Genomic DNA, 20130 nt, shown 5'->3' on the forward strand with positions numbered 1-20130 from the left:
ATGATGAGCCTGTGCTGGCCGAGGCACTCAAAAAGCGTGCGCAGGTAGACGAGGTGCTCTGCCCGGGAAGTGCTGGCGATGAGAATGTCATCCAGGTAGACGAACAGAAAGGTGAGATCGCGCAGCACACTGTCCATCAGCCGCTGGAAGGCCTGGGCCGCGTTCTTAAGGCCGAACGGCATTCGGAGGAACTCGAAGAGGCCAAAAGGTGTAATTACAGCCGTCTTCGGAACGACGGCCGGCCGGACAGGTACCTGGTGGTAGCCCCGAATGAGGTCGACCTTGGAGAAGATCACCCGCCCCGCCAAACAGGTGGAAAAGTCCTGTATGTGTGGTATCGGGTACTGGTCGGGGGTGGTGGCGTCGTCGAGGCGGCGGTAATCCCCGCATGGTCGCCATCCGCCACCCGGTTTGGGCACGATGTGCAGGGGCGAGGCCCACGCGCTATTCGAGCGCCGCACAATTCCCAATCGCTCCAGTGCGTCGAATTCCGCCTTCGCTACGGCGAGTTTGGCCGGGTCGAGGCGGCGAGCCCTGGCGTAGACCGGTGGACCTGTGGTCGGGATGTGGTGTTTGAGGCCGTGCTTGACGGCGACGGCCGAAAACGTCGGCTGCGTGAGGGCGGGAAACTCGGCGAGTAGGCGGGTGAAAACGTCCACGGCCGGGAGCGTGCAGGCTAGCTTGGTCAGAGCGAAGCCGCTCAATGAGCAAGCGAGCGAGCTGAAGGTCTCCGCGTTGATGAGCCGACGCCGTTTGACGTCGACCAAAAGCCCATGCGGGCAAAGAAAATCTGCACCCAGCAAGGCCATGGGCACGTTCGCCGTGATGAAGTCCCACCTGAAGCGCTGGTCCCCGAAGCAAAATGCGACGCTGCGCGAACCGAAGGTGCGGATGGAGGAACCACTTGCGGCGACCAAAGCGGGGCCGCAAAGCGCGGCCTGTTTGTCCTCCACCGAGGCGGGTATCACGCTCAGTTGAGCGCCGGTGTCACACAAAAAACGCCGCCCGGACTCCGTGTCCTTGATAAACAGAAGGCTGCCTGAATGGCCGACGCTCATGGCAGGCAGCGAGCGCCGGCCTGGTCGTTTCCCGACCCGCCGAAAGTGCATGGTGGGCGGCACGTTCTGGCCTTCTGCCCGAACCTGGTGTGGTAATAGCACATGGTCCGCTCTGGTGGAGGCTCTGGCGGTCGCGTCAGGTTCGGTCGACGGGGCGTCGCGGCGGCCGCTGCCGCCAGTGGCGCTCACTCGGCCGGTGGAGGCGCCGGTCGTGGCGCGGGCGTTGCCTCGGTTGGCCCAGGGTCCCAGGCGGCCGCTCCGACGTGTCGCCTGGCCGAGCAAAATTTATCGGCCTCCTTGGCCAGGGTGCGAGGGTCCGTGATGGGCGAATTAGCCAAAGCTAACCGTACCTGCCCGGGTAGCCGCTGGAGGAACAGCTCGCGGAAGAGGAAGTCCGGGCTGTGGTCACCAAGAACAGCAAGCATGTGGTCCATGCTTTCGGACGGACGGGCCTCGCCCAGCTCCGGGAGGTCGAGTAGTTGTCGTGCGCGTTCGGTCTCCGTGAGTCCAAACGCACCGAGGAGTAGGCCTTTGAGTGTGCCGTATTTGTCGGCGTCCGGCGGGTGCTGTAGGAAGCTCAGAACCCGGGAAGCGGAGGAGGCGTTGAGCGCGGAGACCACGTGGTGGTAGCGCGTCGTGTCCTCCGTAATGTTCCGTAGGGCAAATTGAGAATCCGCTTGAGCAAACCAAACGGCCCCGTGAGATTGCCAAAAGCCCGGGAGCTTCAAAGCTACAGCTGACTCCATCGCCGTGTTCGTAGAAAGGGGTCACCAATTGTGGGAGCTGTGCTCGCACGATAAAATTGGACAAAATGGACGACGCCAGGAATTAGGTTTCTCTGAGCTATTTATTCCCAGCTCACTCAAACGAACTCCAAAGCACTGAATCAGCCCATCGAACGGGTGGCAATATATATCAGAAACTCAACACACAAAAGCCACGCCTCTCAGGTGGGGCTGGTATGCAAATAGATAAGCCACGCCTCTCAACGGGGCATGGTATGCAAGGTGAGCTTCGCCCGGTAAAGGCAAGTCTCAACACGCCCGGGCGAGTCCGGACACGTGACCGCTCGCCGGTTGCGTCATCGGCCGGTGCAGGGTAATTGTGTCATGCTACCGGTAACCGCTACAATGCATTTATTTCTTCACGCAGGTGTATGAATCAAATTGGCGCCCCTTTATATGAACTTTTCTCGAGCATTACTTGGTTCCTCCTTAGAACACAAGGGTAATCCAGCATGCACACGAGATTTTTTTGAATATCCCTTCTTTTCTATACTTTGCCACATGTCACATACCCTTATATGAAGGAGCCTTTTCTATGCCCCAGGCATTTTTCCCAAGAATCATTTTATACATTACCTTAACCAATGTTCATTTTTAAAATACATATGAGAAGTCCTGCACCCTGTTGTCGTCGAGGTATTGACAGAGAGACGACTCGTATCACCAGAGATTGTGGGGTCCGGGTGGCTGTCCATTTGTGCTGCAACAGGTCGTTGTGACGTTCCAGCATTCATTTACCGAGGGCATGCTCAGTTACAAGTGGCCTAAGCACTCAAGCAAGCAATCCATTCAAAACCGTTGATAAGGAACGGCTGGCTTGGCAAGCGCTAGCTAGCTGCTTGGTAACTGAACGGTGCACACACCCAGGGTTTGTTTGCAAATTGATGAATTGATTGCGGAAAAAAAAACGAAGGGTGTGTGTTCCATTACCAATCAGCTTGCTATCGCTTGCCAAGCCAGCCGTTCCTTATCAACCGCTTCCTTGAAGTGCTTAACCCACTCGGCGAGCGCTCGACAAACTGATCCAGTGATTGGTAATGGGACACACCCCAAAACAGATGCATCGTCCAATAACTTACCCAGTCTTTATCTCTGTAGTATTGATATACGGTACTATATATTAATAACAATTATTATTAGTTTGGTCGATTTTACACTTTAATAGGTATTTCATTTTTCATTCCTCCTAATTGATATACATACAGTAAGTAATACAACGATATACAGTACTGTAAAAGGAAACCGAGTCGTTAAGTAAGAAGGCGAATTGACCCATCAAGCTTGTATATTATGCGCTGCACACCCCTAAGTATACTATTCAATTTACTAACCGTTTTCGAAATAATAACGGAATACCACTTATTATACGATTCCGCAAATATATAGCACTAAAAGGTAACATACAGAAGTCTCATTCCATCGCTTGGTCGGATTATTATTTGGCCACAGTACTGGCACACAATGGCGCACACACTCCTGAGAAATTAGTGGGGATATGGATCCGATACATGCGTAGAATAAACAAAATGCGTGTGGCCAAAATAATTGTATCGAAAATAATAACGTTTAATCTACACTGAGGTAAAGTTAGCGCCAATCTCCTATCCACTAAAATTAGCTTTTAATATTTTAGGCGGTGTATTGGAAGCATACACAATATATATTGTTTGTTCATATAGATTATGAGTCCCAGAAATCAAAAATTACTGCATTTAGTAAAATAAAGCAAAACTATTGTTTTTATAACGAAAGTGTAATTTAATTTATCGACAATGGGTGGAGGAAAGGCCTGAACGCCATGTTGTTTTATAAAATGGTGGTCTCCAGCAGTTTCGCTGTCAGAATTATTTGCATTTAAGCATTTTCGCATTGTTTTATCTAATTTCCCTTTGGTCCTGCGCTTCGCTGCGGACTCGATGGCGAATATCAGCGTCGTACACCGCAAAGGACTGAATGAACGTTCGTCCATTAAGTTCGGCTGTCGTTGGTAGCGTAGTTTATCCGATTTCTTTGTACCACATGATATAGTGTTACTGTTAACCTGCAATATTTCTTTTTTTGAAGTGGCGATTATAGATTCATGTAGATCTGAGGAACGCAATTTTAGCTCTGAGGAAAGACCACAGATATGGACTGTAGTCTGTATCAATTGTTGAATAATTATCCCGCGGTCTTGGTTGGAGCGGCTGGACCATGCGCCGAAGACGTTGAGGAGAACCGAGAATTCTGCTTTATCTTCCAGCTTTTCCATTTTCCGTGTACTTGGAACATCGACCGAAAGATACGTGGCGTTCATAGAGCCTAACGCGCGTTTTGTTTTGAAAACGCTCTAATTGCGCACTCAAGGCTGGCCAATGCTTCAAGGTTTGCAATGCCGTCCTGCGCTGCCATCAATTGTTCAAACCAACAAACCAAAGGCTCTGGGAAGACATTCCACCTGTGAGTTTTGCTTTTTAAACGTGTGTGTGTGTGTGTGTGTGTGTGTGTGTGTGTGTGTGTGTGTGTGTGTGTGTGTGTGTGTGTGTGTGTGTGTGCGTGCATGCATGCATATATGTGCGTGTGTATGTGTGTATGCATATATGTGTGTGTGTGCATGCATATATATGTGTGTGTGTGCATGCATATATGTGTGTGCGCGCGCATTTATATATATATGTGTGTGTGTGTGTGTGTGTGTGTGTGTGTGTGTGTGTGTGTGTGTGTGTGTGTGTGTGTGTGTGTGTGTGTGTGTGTGCATTTATATATATATATATGTGTGTGTGTGTGTGTGTGTGTGTGTGTGTGTGTGTGTGTGTGTGTATATATTTATATATACACACTATATATATAGATATAGATATATATATATATAGATATAGATATATATGTAGATATATATATATATAGATATATATAGGTAGATATATATTGTTGTGGTTTTGGCGAAGCCCGTTCCCTTCCCAAGGGGAGATTAAGCCCCTTGTTCTCCTTGGGTCTTTGAACCGCGAGACTTGTCGCCACTCCCGGGCAGACGTGGAAAAGGGTCTCGGGACAATTTTCGCACGTACCTAAGTACCCACGCCGCCGCGGAAGCGGGGATCGAGTCGCGCACGAACCACGCGTAATTGAGTACACCCGAGCGGATGGCGTACCACGTGGTCCGTGCTGTTACCTTGTTATTGGAACCCGATCAGAGCGATATAATTCGTACCGCGCTAAGTCAATGATGGAAGGGACGAGACGGTCGAATCGGAGGACGAACACGATTTATTACACTATTTACAATGATTGGTAGAAAAGAGACACAGGGCAGTCTTAAGCAGTCTTAGCATATAATCCAGACAATGGGCCCACTCACACTCACAGGGGGATGAAGGAAGAAATGTTCATGCGCTGAACGCGCCGGCTTTGGTTGTCCAGGAACAGCTCACCCGGCGTGGCCCTCTGGCGGTCACAGCACGTACCCCGGCGAAGGCAGGCAGGCAGGCGGGAGAATCCTCGCGGCGCGTATCTCGGCAAAGCAGGCAGGAGGAAATAAACGCGTCTCTGGCCCGGCGCGGCTGTCTTTTACAGCACGATTAATACAACTGCCGTCAAACTGAGCGCTCCGAACTCATAACTCGTAACACAACGCTTTCCCTCTCATAACTGAACACAACGCTTTCACTCTCACATGGGCTTGCCTCCTAACTCATCTGCCTCCCTTCTCATAACTGAGAACTCCGAACTGACTGATGGGCTTGCCTCATAACTTAGCGCTCCGAACCGACTCTCATAACTCATCTGGCTTGCCCTGCATGCATCTCATAACTTGGCGCATCCCCTCTGATAACTGAGGTGGGGGCTCCGGGCACAGGGTTATATTGCCCTGCCCTGGCCCGTATCGAATGTTCCAAGCCCCGCCTTTTGCCGCAGTGGTAAGCCACTCCCCTCGAGCCCAGATTGGCGGCTCGTGCTTACCGGTCACTCCCACTCCTCCTGCCCCCGCCTTCCTTCGGCCTTGATCGACTTGTTCAGGCCGGCCTCGTGGTATTTCGTGCCAAAACCAAAAGCATGGAGGCATCGTAAAGGACCTAATTCTCATTATTCTACTCAATGCAAAACTACACACAGGAAAGGTCTACGCTTACATTTACTATGAAATAACTGAGCTTTAAACGAGGCTACATGTTGTAGTGTAACTAAACTATGAGGGGAAATTAACCTTTATTATAAAAACACAAAACCGCAACAATATACAGACTTGGCATTTAATATGGAATCTTTTTTTTGTGGGGGTGAACTTACTTTTCAAGATGACTTAGAACCAAAAGTTCATTGGAATTATGTCGAAATTATTCTAGATTTTGTTAATGTGACCTTTAAAAGAAACAAAAACCACATTTGACATTTTGAAGCAAATAAATTGATCCTTGAAAGTGATGTAAACTGATATCAAACTCAATTCACGGACAGTACTGTGTTAAACTTCTGTACGTTTTCCAGAAGTATCTCTTTATTTTGCACATTAGCCAAAAAAAATTTCAACAAAAACAAAAGCTAAATTATGACTGGGATTACGGACAGTAAAATTACAGTTCAGTACTTCGTGTAACCCCCACGAGCATTCAGGAGAGCACGTACACATTGAGGCATGCTGTTCACGAGATTTGCCAAGGTTTGGACAGGAATTGCTTGCCATGCAGTGACAATAGTCTGCTGCAATTCACGCACAGAGGCAGGCTGTTGGTCCAAGTGGTCGATTTGGCACGTTAATTCTGCCCACAAGTTCTCTATCGGATTCATATCCGGGGACATGGCAGGCCACTCCATATGCTCGACACCACGGTCAGCAAGAAAGTGTTGGATCATGCGAGCACGATGAGGCTGTGCATGGTCATCTTGCAAGACAAAGTTTCCTCGAAAGGCTGCACAAGCAAATGGAAGCAATGTTTCTTCCAGAATGACCCTGTACTTAAACTGGTTCATGTTTCCATTCAGAACAACCAGGTCAGTTTTGCCCCCTGCATGAAAAGCAGCCCAAATGGTCACCCCACCACCTCCAGCTTGGACTCTTGGCACTATACAATCTTCGTTGTGGGCTTCATGCACTTGTCTGCGCACTCGGACGCGGCCATCTTGACGATAGACCAGAAATCTAGACTCGTCACTGAAGGTCACGTGATTCCAGTGTCCTGGCTGCCATTGACGGTGCCCTCTGGCCCACTGCAATCGGTGCTGGCTATGTTGTCTGGTCAGGCGTGGCTTTCTCAGGGGATGCCTGGTACGATAGCCTGCTTGAACCAGTCGTTGGTTGACTAGCCTTCTGGATACAGGCACATTTGTCAGTTGCTGCCACTCAGCCCTAAGCCGATTAGCTGACTTGGTACGGCCATTGCAGACTAACCGGTGCAGCTGGCGATCATCTCTCCTTGTGGTTCTGCGTGGATGTCCTGGCCTCGGTATTGGAGTAGGGACACCCCTATGAGCATTTCGTTTCAGGATCTTTGACACCTGACCTTGAGTGATGCCATACTGCCGAGCAATAGCACGCTGTTTCATGCCAGAATTTCGTAAAGCCACCACTCCATGACAAACAGCATTGTCAAGTTGACGGACCATCTCCAGAGGAAGCGGCAATAACTTTTGTAGACGTGCAGCAGTTGTTTTCCACTAATACAGAACGCAACAACCCTTATATACCCGATTGTGAAGCCAATCGTCAAATGTACCTGTCCTTACATTTTGTCACGCCACCTGTGATATAATCCTGTTATTGACTTCTTGCTGCGAAAGACAATCAGTGACATGGTTCTTTCAACAAAGACATCACCGAAGGGTAAAAGAAACTCACCAGATTGATATACTGAGTTCAGAAAGTAAACCCAAGTCAAGAAAGAAAAAACATATTCCATATTAAATGCCAAGTCTGTGTATATATATATATATATATATTTGTGTGTGTGTGTGTGTGTGTGTGTGTGTGTGTGTGTGTGTGTGTGTGTGTGTGTGTGTGTGTGTGTGTGTGTGTGTGTGTGTGTGTGTGTGTGTGTGTGTGTGTGTGTGTGTGTGTGTGTGTGTGTCTCTTTGCCCTTTCATTCCACTGTATGAATGATTTGAAGTGATTAAATAAAACCTCTGATACTGCCTCAGCGTGTTCTACATAGTCTCTCAACTGTTATGATTGATGTTTTTTGTTTGTTTGTTTTTTGAGGCAGAAAACCGCTACACTTCAACATAGACAGGCCAAAGGACTCCCAACATGAAAGAAAAGTTGGAGGGTGTCAGGGGAGATTGCATGCATACTAATCCTGATCATCGAGATTTATTTATATAATTTGTAATATTTTTCCTAGCTTTTATGTATAACTAGCAGATAATCTGCTTGTCCCTTGTTCTTGCTTGGGATCCTGGGTTCGAATTCCGGTCAATCGTTGAATTAACACCAGGGGGGTTGACTCAGCCTGTCATCCTTCCGAGGCCGGCATATTGAGTACCAGTTTACTGGTAATTCCCTGTGTGTCGTAAGAGGTGACTAACAGGGTTGGCGGCAGGAAGGGCATCTGGCCATAAAACATTGCTTCAAAAAGGGGACAACGGTGCCCAAAAAAGGCCAACCCCTGCTCTGCGGGGAAAAATGGCCTCTAAAGGTGGTTCTTTTCTTCTTCCCTTGTTGTTCTGAGGGAATTCGTTTCCATTAAAGTGTGGAATATTGAGGGAGTTTGCCAGGAATGTCCTTTGGCAGCATAATGGCAGCATAATAATTTGTGGTTATTTTTTTTTTAACTTCTGGTAGGCGTGCGAACCAGTGATTGAGATTATACAACGTCCATGCACATGCAAGTTTTGTGCTTCTTCTCACAGAAGGCATCATATTGTCCTTTTGTGCACCTCACGTGCATGGAGAGTCTGTGGAAGCATTTGTAAGGAATCCCAGGTTCGTTTTTTTAGGGAATTTGTTCCCAATGGAGTTTGCTGTGATTGGCCTTTGACAGCATAATACGGTCAAGTAAATGGACAAAATGTAATTACAAATTGATAGAATTGACTGAATAGTTTTGGTTATATTATTATTATTATTATTTTTAACTTCCGGTGGGCGTGCGAACCCACAATTCCGAGCCTATACACCACCAGTGTTGGCAACAAAAATGCACACAACTCGAAATTGCATGAATATTGATATTTTTAGATGTCTTCATGCAATGTCCAGACCCAAGAGGTCTTAAATGAGGTATCATCCAGCATTATACTTGAATGGATATGGCGTTTACCCCATTCAGTCACAATTGTGCAACTCGCATTTATTTATACTTGTACACCCGCTCACGACGAGAGCAGCAGGGGGAGTCGTGTTATTATCCTTATTATTATTATTACAAATATTTATGTTAGATCGGGTCATTGAAAATATCAGACCGTGCCTCACCATTCTAAATTCCCGATAATAAAAGTGTGAGACATGTACCAGCATCCTTTCAATCTTGCAGATTTCCACGGAGGAGTCCCAATTTGCTAAGACAATGGATTCTGAAAGTGAGACGTGAGAAGTGGGTCCCGTCAAGCAGATCGGTGCTGTGCTCGGATCACTTTGAGGAGTCGTGCTTTGATCGCACCGGGGCTGTAGTTCGTCTCAAAATGGATGCTGTTCCTACATTGTTCAATATCGTGAATACCAAGAAGGCAAGTTGTTGATGTTTACATATTTATATATATTTGGTATATGCGTTGTAATGAAAATGCCCCAGGGGAGGGATAACTATCATAGTCTGTTATATCTTTATTATCTGGTCATAAGAGTTGTTGTTAACTTTCCATTAGTCTGCTAGAGACTCGTGTCAAGTACTTCCTCGTTATTCCTCTCATGCTTTTGTAATTCCCCTGTGTCTGTCTTTTCTTTGAACATTTAATTGTTTTTCTTTACCATCACCAAATCCAATTTTGTTCTAAGCTGTCCACTCCTATTGGTCATCTTGTGGCTTTCCTGCTTTTGAAAGAATGAACTAGCTGTGGCCATCCCGTTCCTCTTCACCCGGCGCCGGTACTCGCACATGAATGCCAAAGTCTCCCGCAATGCACAGCATCTCCTCCATCTCAACCATTCCCATCATCCTCTCCACTGTGTCTCTGAATTCCAGCTTCTCTGACCCAGTCCTTCCCGTTTGTGGCTCACGTACTGACATAACACCCAGTATTTGCCTCTGTATCACCACCTGTGCCATAACTATCCGTCCTTCCTATCTTTCCATTCTGACCACCGCTTGCTGATCTCTTCCGATGATATTATTCCCATGCCATTGCTCCTTCCATCCCCACTCGCATGTAACAGCTTGTACCCTCCTACCAACCTCTTCATCCTGTCTCCTTTCCATTTGGGTCTCCTGCACTCACAACACTTACAATTTCCTTCTCTGCATCATCTCCACCACCTCGACCTCTCTCCCCCTACCCCCCATTGACCATTGAACCCACATTCAAACTACCTCGCTGGACCTTGCATCTGAACCGCTGCCCGCCTGATAGAGCTAATTACCATATTGAATAATTTAGGACGTTCAGATCATCAATCGGCTGCACTGCCCTGGCTGACCTGCTGGACCTGCAACACCAGTCTGCTTTCCCCATCCTGTGTGCGCACACACACTCCCACCACTTTTGCTGCTCGCCCCCCCCCCCCCTCCCTTGTTCTCATTTTCACCCTCAACAGTCTACTCCTTTCCCCACCCACTTCACTCCTTCCTCACCCGACTCACTTCTCCCTCACCAAGGTTAAAAAAAGTAAATATTTTCAAAGTAGGCACAGCCAATGCTTTTCACACTCAATTCCAGCCACTCATTTAGATTCCTGACTTCTTCACACAATCCTCTTCGCCTCCTTCACACAATCCTCCTCATCTCCTTCGCATAATCCTCCTTGTTCAGAATATCTGCCAAGCGTCACACTCTTGGTCTGCCAGTTCCTTGCCGTGCAGGGCAGACCCACGAAGGAAAACCGAGCCAAGTCCACAGTCCCAAGGGCAAAGCGCAGCCCCCCCGCCCCCCTTCCACCCCCACACTGAACCACTCCACTGCACCTCATATCGAGCCAAGTCTACAAGCACAAAGATTTAACTCAGCCAGATCCGACGAACCACCGACGAACCACTGTTCTGCGGTCCGAGCTGAGTCCACAAGCACGAAGATGAAACAACCTTGTGAGATATCATCCTATGCAGTATATCGTTTTTGACCCATCACTCGTTGGTGAAGAATTACTTTAAAAATCAAAAATTCACATATCCGGATTCGGATTTGGCCTTCACCAAAATTTAATCTATTTGTCATTGCCACAACCAACATGTCCACTAAATTTCGTCCGAATCCACCCATAACTTATTGTGTCCCAAACCCATCTCTCCCTGTACCCACCTTACCCAGTTGAACCCAGCTGCTCCTGTACTCTGTGTCCTTCCTTCCTGACAAGGTGGAGAAGTTTCTGTCAAACCTCGACTCTGATTCTGCAACTGGACCAGACGGCATCAGCCCACGAGTCCGAAAATCCTGCACTGCCGCTCTATCTCACTCTCTCTCTGTTCTCTTCGCCCTCTCTTTTTCTCAAGGTCATCTGCCATCAGCTTGGGAATCGGCCAACATTAACGCTTTATACAAAAAATGTGCAAAAACAGATGCTTTCAACTACAGACCATTCAGCCTGCTCCCAATAATCAGCAAGTTTATGGAATCAATCATCGCTTCTGATATTAAATCATTCCTCTTCTCCAATGGCTTGATCTCGGATCATCAATTTGGAATCAGACCAGGTCATTCAACACTGGACATGCTGCTTCTGCTGTCTCAACAATGGATGGAGGTCCTCGATGCCGAACAGGAAATCCGAGCTGTCTCCCTTGACATAATACGTGCCTTTGATACGGTCTGGCACCCTGCTCTGCTCACCAAGCTCTCCTCCTATGGTATCCATGGAAATCTCCACGCACGGCTTGCCGATTTCCTCTCTGGTCTTAGTCAACTTAGTCTCTCTTCTCCCCTTCCTGTTCAGGCTGGAGTTCCCCAAGGCAGTGTTCTGGGCCCTGTGCTTTTTTTGGTCTTTATCAATGATCTCTCCGACTCTCTGGAAAATCCTCTCTATCTCTTTGCTGATGACTCCACTCTCTGCCGCTCCATATCTCAATCTTCAGATCGACAGGCAGCAGCCTCTTCACTCTCTGCAGACCTGGATAACATCACAAACAGGTCAAACAACATGGTCACACACTGGTCAACTGGAACATGTCTTTCAATCCTTACAAATCTCACACTCTCACTTTGTCTCTCCGAAAAGACAGTCTGGATAACCCTCCCATATACTTTCTCCACAATCCTCTTGAAGAAGTTCTGTCACTCAAGCTTTTGGGTTTCACGATCAGACATGATCTTTCCTGGGAAAACCACATTTTCCAGCTGGCCTCCAAAGCCAGTCGCCCATTGGGCAATGGGCATCCTCTGTCGTGTGAAGTCCTTTCTGGGCACTTCTGAGATCCTCACCACATACTAGGCTTTCATCTGCAGCTTGATGGAGTACTGCTCTCCCCTCTGGGCTGGTGCTCCTGCCTCACACCTAGTTCGGCTTCACGCTGTAGAAACCAAAGCCTTCAGAATCATTGGAATCTCCCATGATGAAGCTGATTGTGAGAGCCTTTCACTCGCTCACCACAGGCAGGTTGGTGGTCTTTCTGTCTTCTGCCGACTCCTCTCCGGCCTTGCTCCCCCTGCTCTGTCTGTGTTCTGTCCCCAAAATATTCCTGCAGGACACACAAGATTTGCCAGCAACCCTCTGATGGTTAAACTGCCAAAATCAAGACTCTCTGTTCACCTTCACTCTTTCATTCCCCTTTTTTCCTGCCTCTGGAACAATCTCCCACCCTCTCTTCAATCCCTCTCCTCCCTCCAGGTCTTTAAAACAGCTGTTCAGCACCATCTCTTATCTTCCCCCATCCAAAACCTTGATCTTTTCTACCCTCGTTAAAACATCCCAAATCCGCCTTTCAATCCCCAACTTCTTTCCTGAAATTCCTGGTGGTGTTCATTTGATTTATACTGTGTATCCCTCCCTGTTCTCCCAGACCTCCCCCTTCCACAGATCTACTGACGTTCCTGTTCTCTACTGTTGTGCTTGTGTGCTTCCCTCTATCTCCGTCTTGTCTCCCGCTCCCCTCATTGTATGTTTTATATGCATGTGCATGTTTTTATGTTCAATTTATTAGCTCTTCCATGAGCCTCGATTCTGTATACAAAAAAAAAAAAAAAACCTTTTTGAGATATCGTGCTACACTGTATGTATATACTCTTTGGCCCTACCTCTCAAAGGTGAAGAATTACTTTTAAAAATAACCACGTGAGGGACTGACAGTTACTTCCCCATGGTTTTTGAAAAGATTTAAAAGTATACTTCCTGAATTTGAGGCGAACCCCTCCCCTTCCCTTTTCAGCCTCTTATGGGGGCAGCTCTGGATGGGGAGCACAACCCCATGAGACCTTTGTGTTGTGATGTATCATACCAACTTTGGTCCATATCCGTCAGGTAGTTTGTGAGGAAAAGATGTTTTGGTGAATATGAGGGATTAGGGGAGGGAGCCTGTGTTCCCTTTTCCAGGGGATATATGTTAACGGGGAGCAGAACTTAAGGTTAGGGCATGGTCCTGATTCGGCATGGCCAGTTTGGTCTGGATCTGGTTCTCAGTTTCTGAGATGATTTTTGAATGAAATACCATTATTTGGGGGCAAAACCCCACTTTCACTCCCTTCATAGGGGACGCATGCAATTGGGGAGCACAACCCCACGTGACTTTGCTGTCCTGATGCCTCGGACCAAATTTGGTCCATATCGGTCGGGTAGTTTATGACGTGGTTCAGTCAAATGTTAACGGACGGACGTACGGCCGGACACCAGGACCCACTCGACCCACCGGGCCGTAGACACCAGGATCCGTGTTCGTATCTTCACCAAAATGTAAGAAATGTATCCTTATCTAACACACAACGTGTCCTCCAAATTTCATCCGAATCTGTCCACAACTTTTTGAGATGTCTTGCACACAAATAGACAAACAGACATGGGTGAAAACATCACCTCCATCCACCTTTGGGGGGCGCATGTAACAACAGGTAAAATATCGAAGGTAGACTAAACAGCAAAATGGCTAACAATTTGAATTTAACACTTGAATCGCACATGGTACAAATGACTTTTTGAAAATGTTTTTCTTAATAAGAGTAGAATGAAAGCATCTCCCTGTTCAAGAAGTGACTTTCATCAATACATGCATGCATCGACACAAATAAATGAGACTCTATCCTAGTTGAAGGCCCACCCTCTTTAAAAGTTAGTGTAATGACCTTTCTCAGTCTTGACTTCTTCCACACATTTAGATAACTATACCAATGAACCAAATTGAATGACAAGACACTGATCAGCCAGCAGTTGGTTAACATCTGCGTCATGCGTGAGATCACACCACATGAACTCAACTTCCTGAGCATATACAGTCATTGATAGATTGCATTGATTTATAGTACACAGCATCAGGATTTTCATCAAAAGTTCGATTTTTATCAATAATAGTACCCAGGTATTGGAATTTGTGAACCATTTCCACCTTGTCTCCATTTACGGTTACAGGCTCACAATCGTGACCTTTTTGAAAATGCAAGGTCATCTTTAGTTTTGCACACATTTGGAGGAGCGAGACAAAAGTCCTTACACCACTTATTGAATGTGTCGATCTCATCGAGGTGCGATACAAAGGACGATTGATTGGAAACACAGCCAACAATGGCCGTATCGTACGCGTACTTAATAAAGTTACACACTTCATTGAGAACCACACATCCATTGGTGTACAGAATGTACAGTAGAGGTGATGATACACTGCCTTGTGAAGCACCAGTATTCAAGATTGAGAACCTTGGTAAACTACCATTCGCCTTCACCTGTTGAGGACGGTGTAGTAAAATCTTTCCACCCAGAGTATGATATGGGTGTTCAGGCACGGGTCACCCAACCCTTTCAAAAGGTTGAATGGTTGAATCATGTTAAAGGCTGATGAGAAATTTACCATATAAAACACAATGTTAGTTTTTGTGTTTGTACAGATGTATGTCCCCCTTCATAAAGGTAGGTTTTAAAGGCCAATCTTATCACACGGATGTGTGTTCACTATGGTCTATTTTGGAGGATAAAACAAACTTGAAAAACATTTTTCATAAAAGAGTAATTATGTCTCTTCTATTGGAATTGTAGATGGTGGCTTGCAAACCGAGCCTCACGGGCGGTGTACAGAAACGGTTTTTTTTATTTTTATTTTAAATAACAATAAATACAAGACGCAGGGAGGTGAAAATCGCTGCACGTGATGTACAACGTGCGCAGAGTAAAATGAGTGTTCATTTACGTCCGTAGGATGTCTAATAAATAAAGATATGAGCACACCTGAAACTAGGCCGAGGCTTCAGACTTTGGCATGCTCATGAAGCTGCACCGTCGAATAAACTGTTCCAACCCGTCATTTTTTGACGTGCTTTTTACTCGTCAATAAATAATACGTTATGTTCTTGTCAAGGTGAATTGTGATTACCGTAGATCACTGGTTCCCAACCTGTGGTAGGCGTACCACAAGTGGTACGCGAGGGCCTTCCAGGTGGTTCGCGACTCGACCTTTAAAAAAAATGATTTGGCCTGATAATTTTTTTATTTCTGATTTCTGATATATTTCATGATTTCCGATGTGCTGTGAGCAAAGTTATGCCCCGCATCGACCAGCTGGTGGAGAAGAAACAGATGCAGCCCTCGCATTAAATTGAAATAAGCCTGATATCTTATCGAATTGAGTTTTTCTGGAACCAGGTGGTACGCGGATTGAGTTTTTCTGGAACCAGGTGGTACGCAGCGACGGTACGGGACCTCCAAGTGGTACTCGACAGAAAACGGTTGGGAAACTGCCGTAGATGAAGCAACCTGAGCCGTGCATCTTGGACACTGCGTCTTGCTTTGGATGCAAATTGTAAAGGATCCAATGTTGGAGTTGCATCTCATGTTATAAACATCATGATCGATTTATCCATACATTTACATAGAATGGAGGTAAGAGCAACAGGTCTATCGTCTTTGATCTGCTTTGGGTGAACTTTGTTTGGCATGGGACTAATGATTGACCTTTTTCAACAAAAATACGTACAGTATACACTATACAGTATGAGTAGTTAAAAGTAACTACAACAATCGAGTGAAAACTTTTTTAAACAGTTCTAAACAGAACTCTTTCAAAATACCAGACTTAATACCATCTGGACCACAAGCCTTCTTTATACTCAGCCCCCTAAAGCACTTCACGACATCAGATTCACAAATTACTGGTTTGGCATGCATTTGAGCATCTCGATTCTAGATCCTCACGCATTTGTTTCACATTTTACTCGGGTCCCCGGAACATCAAATCTACCTTAAAAGTCATTCAATTCAGGTTCCACTGAGCCACTCACCGTAAAACTCACTCAATTCAAGTCTACCGAGTTCTGTTCTAGTTGAATGCTTGTTTTTTTTGATGATCCACATGTTGGTGTCTCTGAAAGGTTTTAGAATTTGCTCGGAATGCGTGTAACCTCCAACAATTGAAGAGTGCATAAGTTGCACGTACTGAACGATTATTGCAAGAAGTAAGGTGGGTACTCGGAACAGCCACCACCACCGACTCTGAGGCCAGCAGGCCACGGTTAACTCCACGGCCCGACAGGTTGTTGAGCAACTGCGGATGCCGGTTGGGATAATTACGTCTAACAGGGTCCTCTCGCCTTTTATGTCGTGTTACCTGTTGGTGACCTAATGACCTTAGCTGAGGACTGTGCCCTCAGTGTTTACACGCCTTTTAACTACTACTACTACTACTACTACTACTACTACTACTTCTTCCACTACTTCCACTACTTCCACTACTTCCACTACCTCCACTACTGAGTGAACCATGAGTGAACCCTGGCTAACTACTACTGAAGTGAAACAGCGGGGCAGAACTCCCTTCTATCCACTACATACACACTGTGTCCGATCAATGAAAGAAAGGACGAGAACGAAGCGGATGGAAAATGCACAACTTACAGTGCATTCAGAAAGTATTCAGACCCCTTCACTTTTTTCACATTTTGTTATGTTGCAGCCCTATGCTGAAATCGTTTAAATTCATTTTTTCCCTCATCGATCTACACTCAATACCCCATAATAGTCCATGAACCAGACCAGATATTGGTACCACCTGGGGTGGCAAAATCTCACTGTGTTTTCTTGAAAGGCATATACCCATCGATGAAAAAGAAACTTCGAAGCCAAGCTTGGAACAGTAGTTTAGTGCGAGCAATCACCTCTTAAAGATGGAGGACTGGGCCCGATCCGGGTCCCGAAATTATGGGGTAGGGGAAATATAAATTGCGATATCGTTTGAACTAATGGTCCAATTGCTACAAATAACCACTCAAAATGTTGGAAATTTAATGTTCTACATAACTATATCTATTATTTGCCAATATGCTAATTAAGTAGGTCACTAGAGGTCAAAAGGTCACAAAATTTGACCTCTGCTTAAAATCTGGCCATCCGTCCAAAAAATCACCACAGTTGCCCTACCAATGGGAATTTCTCAGCCAAAATGGGCTCAAATAGAAGTTAATAAGTGTCCAAGTCCATTTTATGCCTAAAAGTGTGGATTTTATTTGTATCTGAGCTATGGTACATAACGGAATTTGACACATCTTTGAAAACGGCCATTTTTAGCCTGAAAAACACGCAAAAATGGAAGATGCCAATGTGTTGGTGTTCATAAAAAATCTTTCAAACAACATTTTTAATAATGTCAAATATCATGTGAAAATGTGCTCTTATTTGGTTTAGGGCTGTTAGGCATTTAAAGGTCACCTGTAGTCAAGGTCCAAGTCATTCACCATTGAACCTCAGGTATGCATTTTTACGTCCATCTGACAGAATACCTCATGAAACATGGTAAATCATCCCATAACAATATATCAAAATATTGATACCTGCCAAAAATTCCTCTTCATGGATTTGGTAGGCCTATTTAAGCTCCTGTACTCTGCAGTGAGGTAGTATCTGTGTACTGCACTTGGCTTGAGGCTGAAACCTTTTGTCCCTCCTAGTGTCTGGGTGTCCTTGTTTACGGTCTCCTCAATGGTCTGGTCAACAGGAATTCTTCCGAATGGATTGTCAGGTCCAATTTGAACAGAGAAACATTCCTGAGGTGCTCCAGGGCATCTAGGTGCTCTGGGGAGAGGTTTGTCATCTCGGTGTAGTATGTACTCAGGTAGCGGGCATAGTTGGCCTCCAGCCAAGAGCACAGTGGCCTCCATAATTCTTAAATGGAAGAAGTTTGGATGAACCAGGACTCTTCCTAGAGCTGGCCGCCCGGCCAAACTGAGCAATCGGGGGAGAAGGGCCTTGGTAAGAGAGGTGACCAAGAACCCGATGGTCACTCTGGCTGAGCTCCAGAGGTCCTGTGTGGAGATGGTAAAAACTTCCAGAAGGACAACCATCACTGCAACACTCTACCGATCTGGGCTTTATGGCAGAGTGGCCAGACGGAAGCCAAACAGTTCAATCTTGGTTTCTTCAGACCACAGAATCTTGTTTCTCACAGTCTGAGAGTCATTTAGGTGCTTTTTTGCAAACTCCAAGCGGGCTTTCATGTTTCTTTCACTGAGGAGAGGCTTGGAATGTACCAATTGTGGATTGAAAGAAAGAGATAGCCGGAACGGACCAAGGGTGGATTGAAAGAAGAAAGATTGTTGGAAATGGGGAGACATTACACCGGGAATACATAGATTATACTACCAACAGCGCATGTTCCCATTCCCGAACCTTAGGCAATGGGCAAAGGTCTACCTTTACACAGGTTATATAAATAACTAGCTTGGGGTTCCTAAGATGTACATGAATGCACTCTCCTGGGGTACATTTTCCCAAATGAATCACATAACGTTTTGAACTATTGATTATGTCCTTCTTTTTCTCATAATATAATGCACTCACAAATGTGTTTTTTTGTAATAGGAAGAGCATTGTATGATGTTGACACAATCCTGTGGGAGGGGACAACCTGCCGTGAAGGGAAGATGCACAAAGAGGGGAAGGTCGATCAAACGAAAAGGTCACTTTGGGTGTCGGCAATTTTCTGCTCATGAGCCAGTGACCTCTTCAAAGGATGCTTTTGAAGAAACTGCTGTTGCTGAATGCAGTTTCCAAAAGGAACCAGTTCAGTTTGATCACAACTACAGTTGTTCCTGCAACAAAAGGTCGCTACGCTGTGCAGGCTGTGTTGCTGCTGCTGCGCCGCGCAGGCTGTGTTGCTGCTGCTGCGCCGCGCAGGCTGTGTTGCTGCTGCTGCGCCGCGCAGGCTGTGTTGCTGCTGCTGCGCCGCGCAGGCTGTGTTGCTGCTGCTGCGCCGCGCAGGCTGTGTTGCTGCTGCTGCGCCACGCAGGCTGTGTTGCTGCTGCTGCGCCGCGCAGGCTGTGTTGCTGCTGCTGCGCCGCGCAGGCTGTGTTGCTGCTGCTGCACCGCGCAGGCTGTGTTGCTGCTGCTGCGCCACGCAGGCTGTGTTGCTGCTGCTGCGCCGCGCAGGCTGTGTTGCTGCTGCTGCGCCGCGCAGGCTGTGTTGGTGCTGCTGCGCCGCGCAGGCTGTGTTGGTGCTGCTGCGCCGCGCAGGCTGTGTTGGTGCTGCTGCGCCGCGCAGGCTGTGTTGCTGCTGCTGCGCCGCACAGGCTGTGTTGCTGCTGCTGCGCCACACAGGCTGTGTTGTTGCTGCTGCGCCACGTAGGCTGTGTTGTTGCTGCTGTGCCACACAGGCTGTGTTGTTGTTGCTGTGCCACATAGGCTGTGTTGTTGCTGCTGTGCCACGTAGGCTGTGTTGTTGCTGCTGTGCCACGTAGGCTGTGTTGTTGCTGCTGTGCCACGTAGGCTGTGTTGTTGCTGCTGTGCCACACAGGCTGTGTTGTTGTTGCTGTGCCGCATAGGCTGTGTTGTTGCTGCTGTGCCACACAGGCTGTGTTGTTGTTGCTGTGCCACACAGGCTGTGTTGTTGTTGCTGTGCCACGTAGGCTGTGTTGTTGCTGCTGTGCCACGTAGGCTGTGTTGTTGCTGCTGTGCCACACAGGCTGTGTTGTTGTTGCTGTGCCACGCAGGCTGTGTTGTTGCTGCTGTGCCACCACATAGGCTGTTTTGTTGCTACTGCTGCTTCTGCGCCTTGCAGGCTGTGTTGTTGCTGCTGCTTCTGCGCCTTGCAGGCTGTGTTGTT

The 20130-nt window shown here is 46.9% G+C and overlaps 1 protein-coding gene across 2 annotated transcripts in view; it reads left to right on the top strand.

Annotated features, from left to right (window-relative positions):
• Positions 1-3608: 3608 nt before the first annotated feature.
• LOC137420649 (uncharacterized) overlaps positions 3609-20130 on the top strand; it is a 59346-nt gene continuing 42824 nt past the window's right edge. The window contains exons 1-4 of one of the 2 annotated variants that reach the window (XM_078772440.1): positions 3615-3830; positions 4086-4282; positions 9292-9484; positions 18891-19132. In XM_078772440.1, the coding sequence (XP_078628566.1) occupies positions 4215-4282; positions 9292-9484; positions 18891-19132 (503 nt within the window). In that variant the 5' untranslated portion in view covers positions 3615-3830; positions 4086-4214. Of the gene's footprint in view, positions 4283-9291; positions 9489-18890; positions 19133-20130 lie in introns of both variants that reach the window. The other variant, XM_068105886.2, reaches the window with a different exon arrangement.

This window comes from Myxine glutinosa, chromosome 2, assembly GCF_964187855.1.
Source record: "Myxine glutinosa chromosome 2, kmMyxGlut1.1, whole genome shotgun sequence".
Taxonomy (NCBI): domain Eukaryota; kingdom Metazoa; phylum Chordata; class Myxini; order Myxiniformes; family Myxinidae; genus Myxine; species Myxine glutinosa.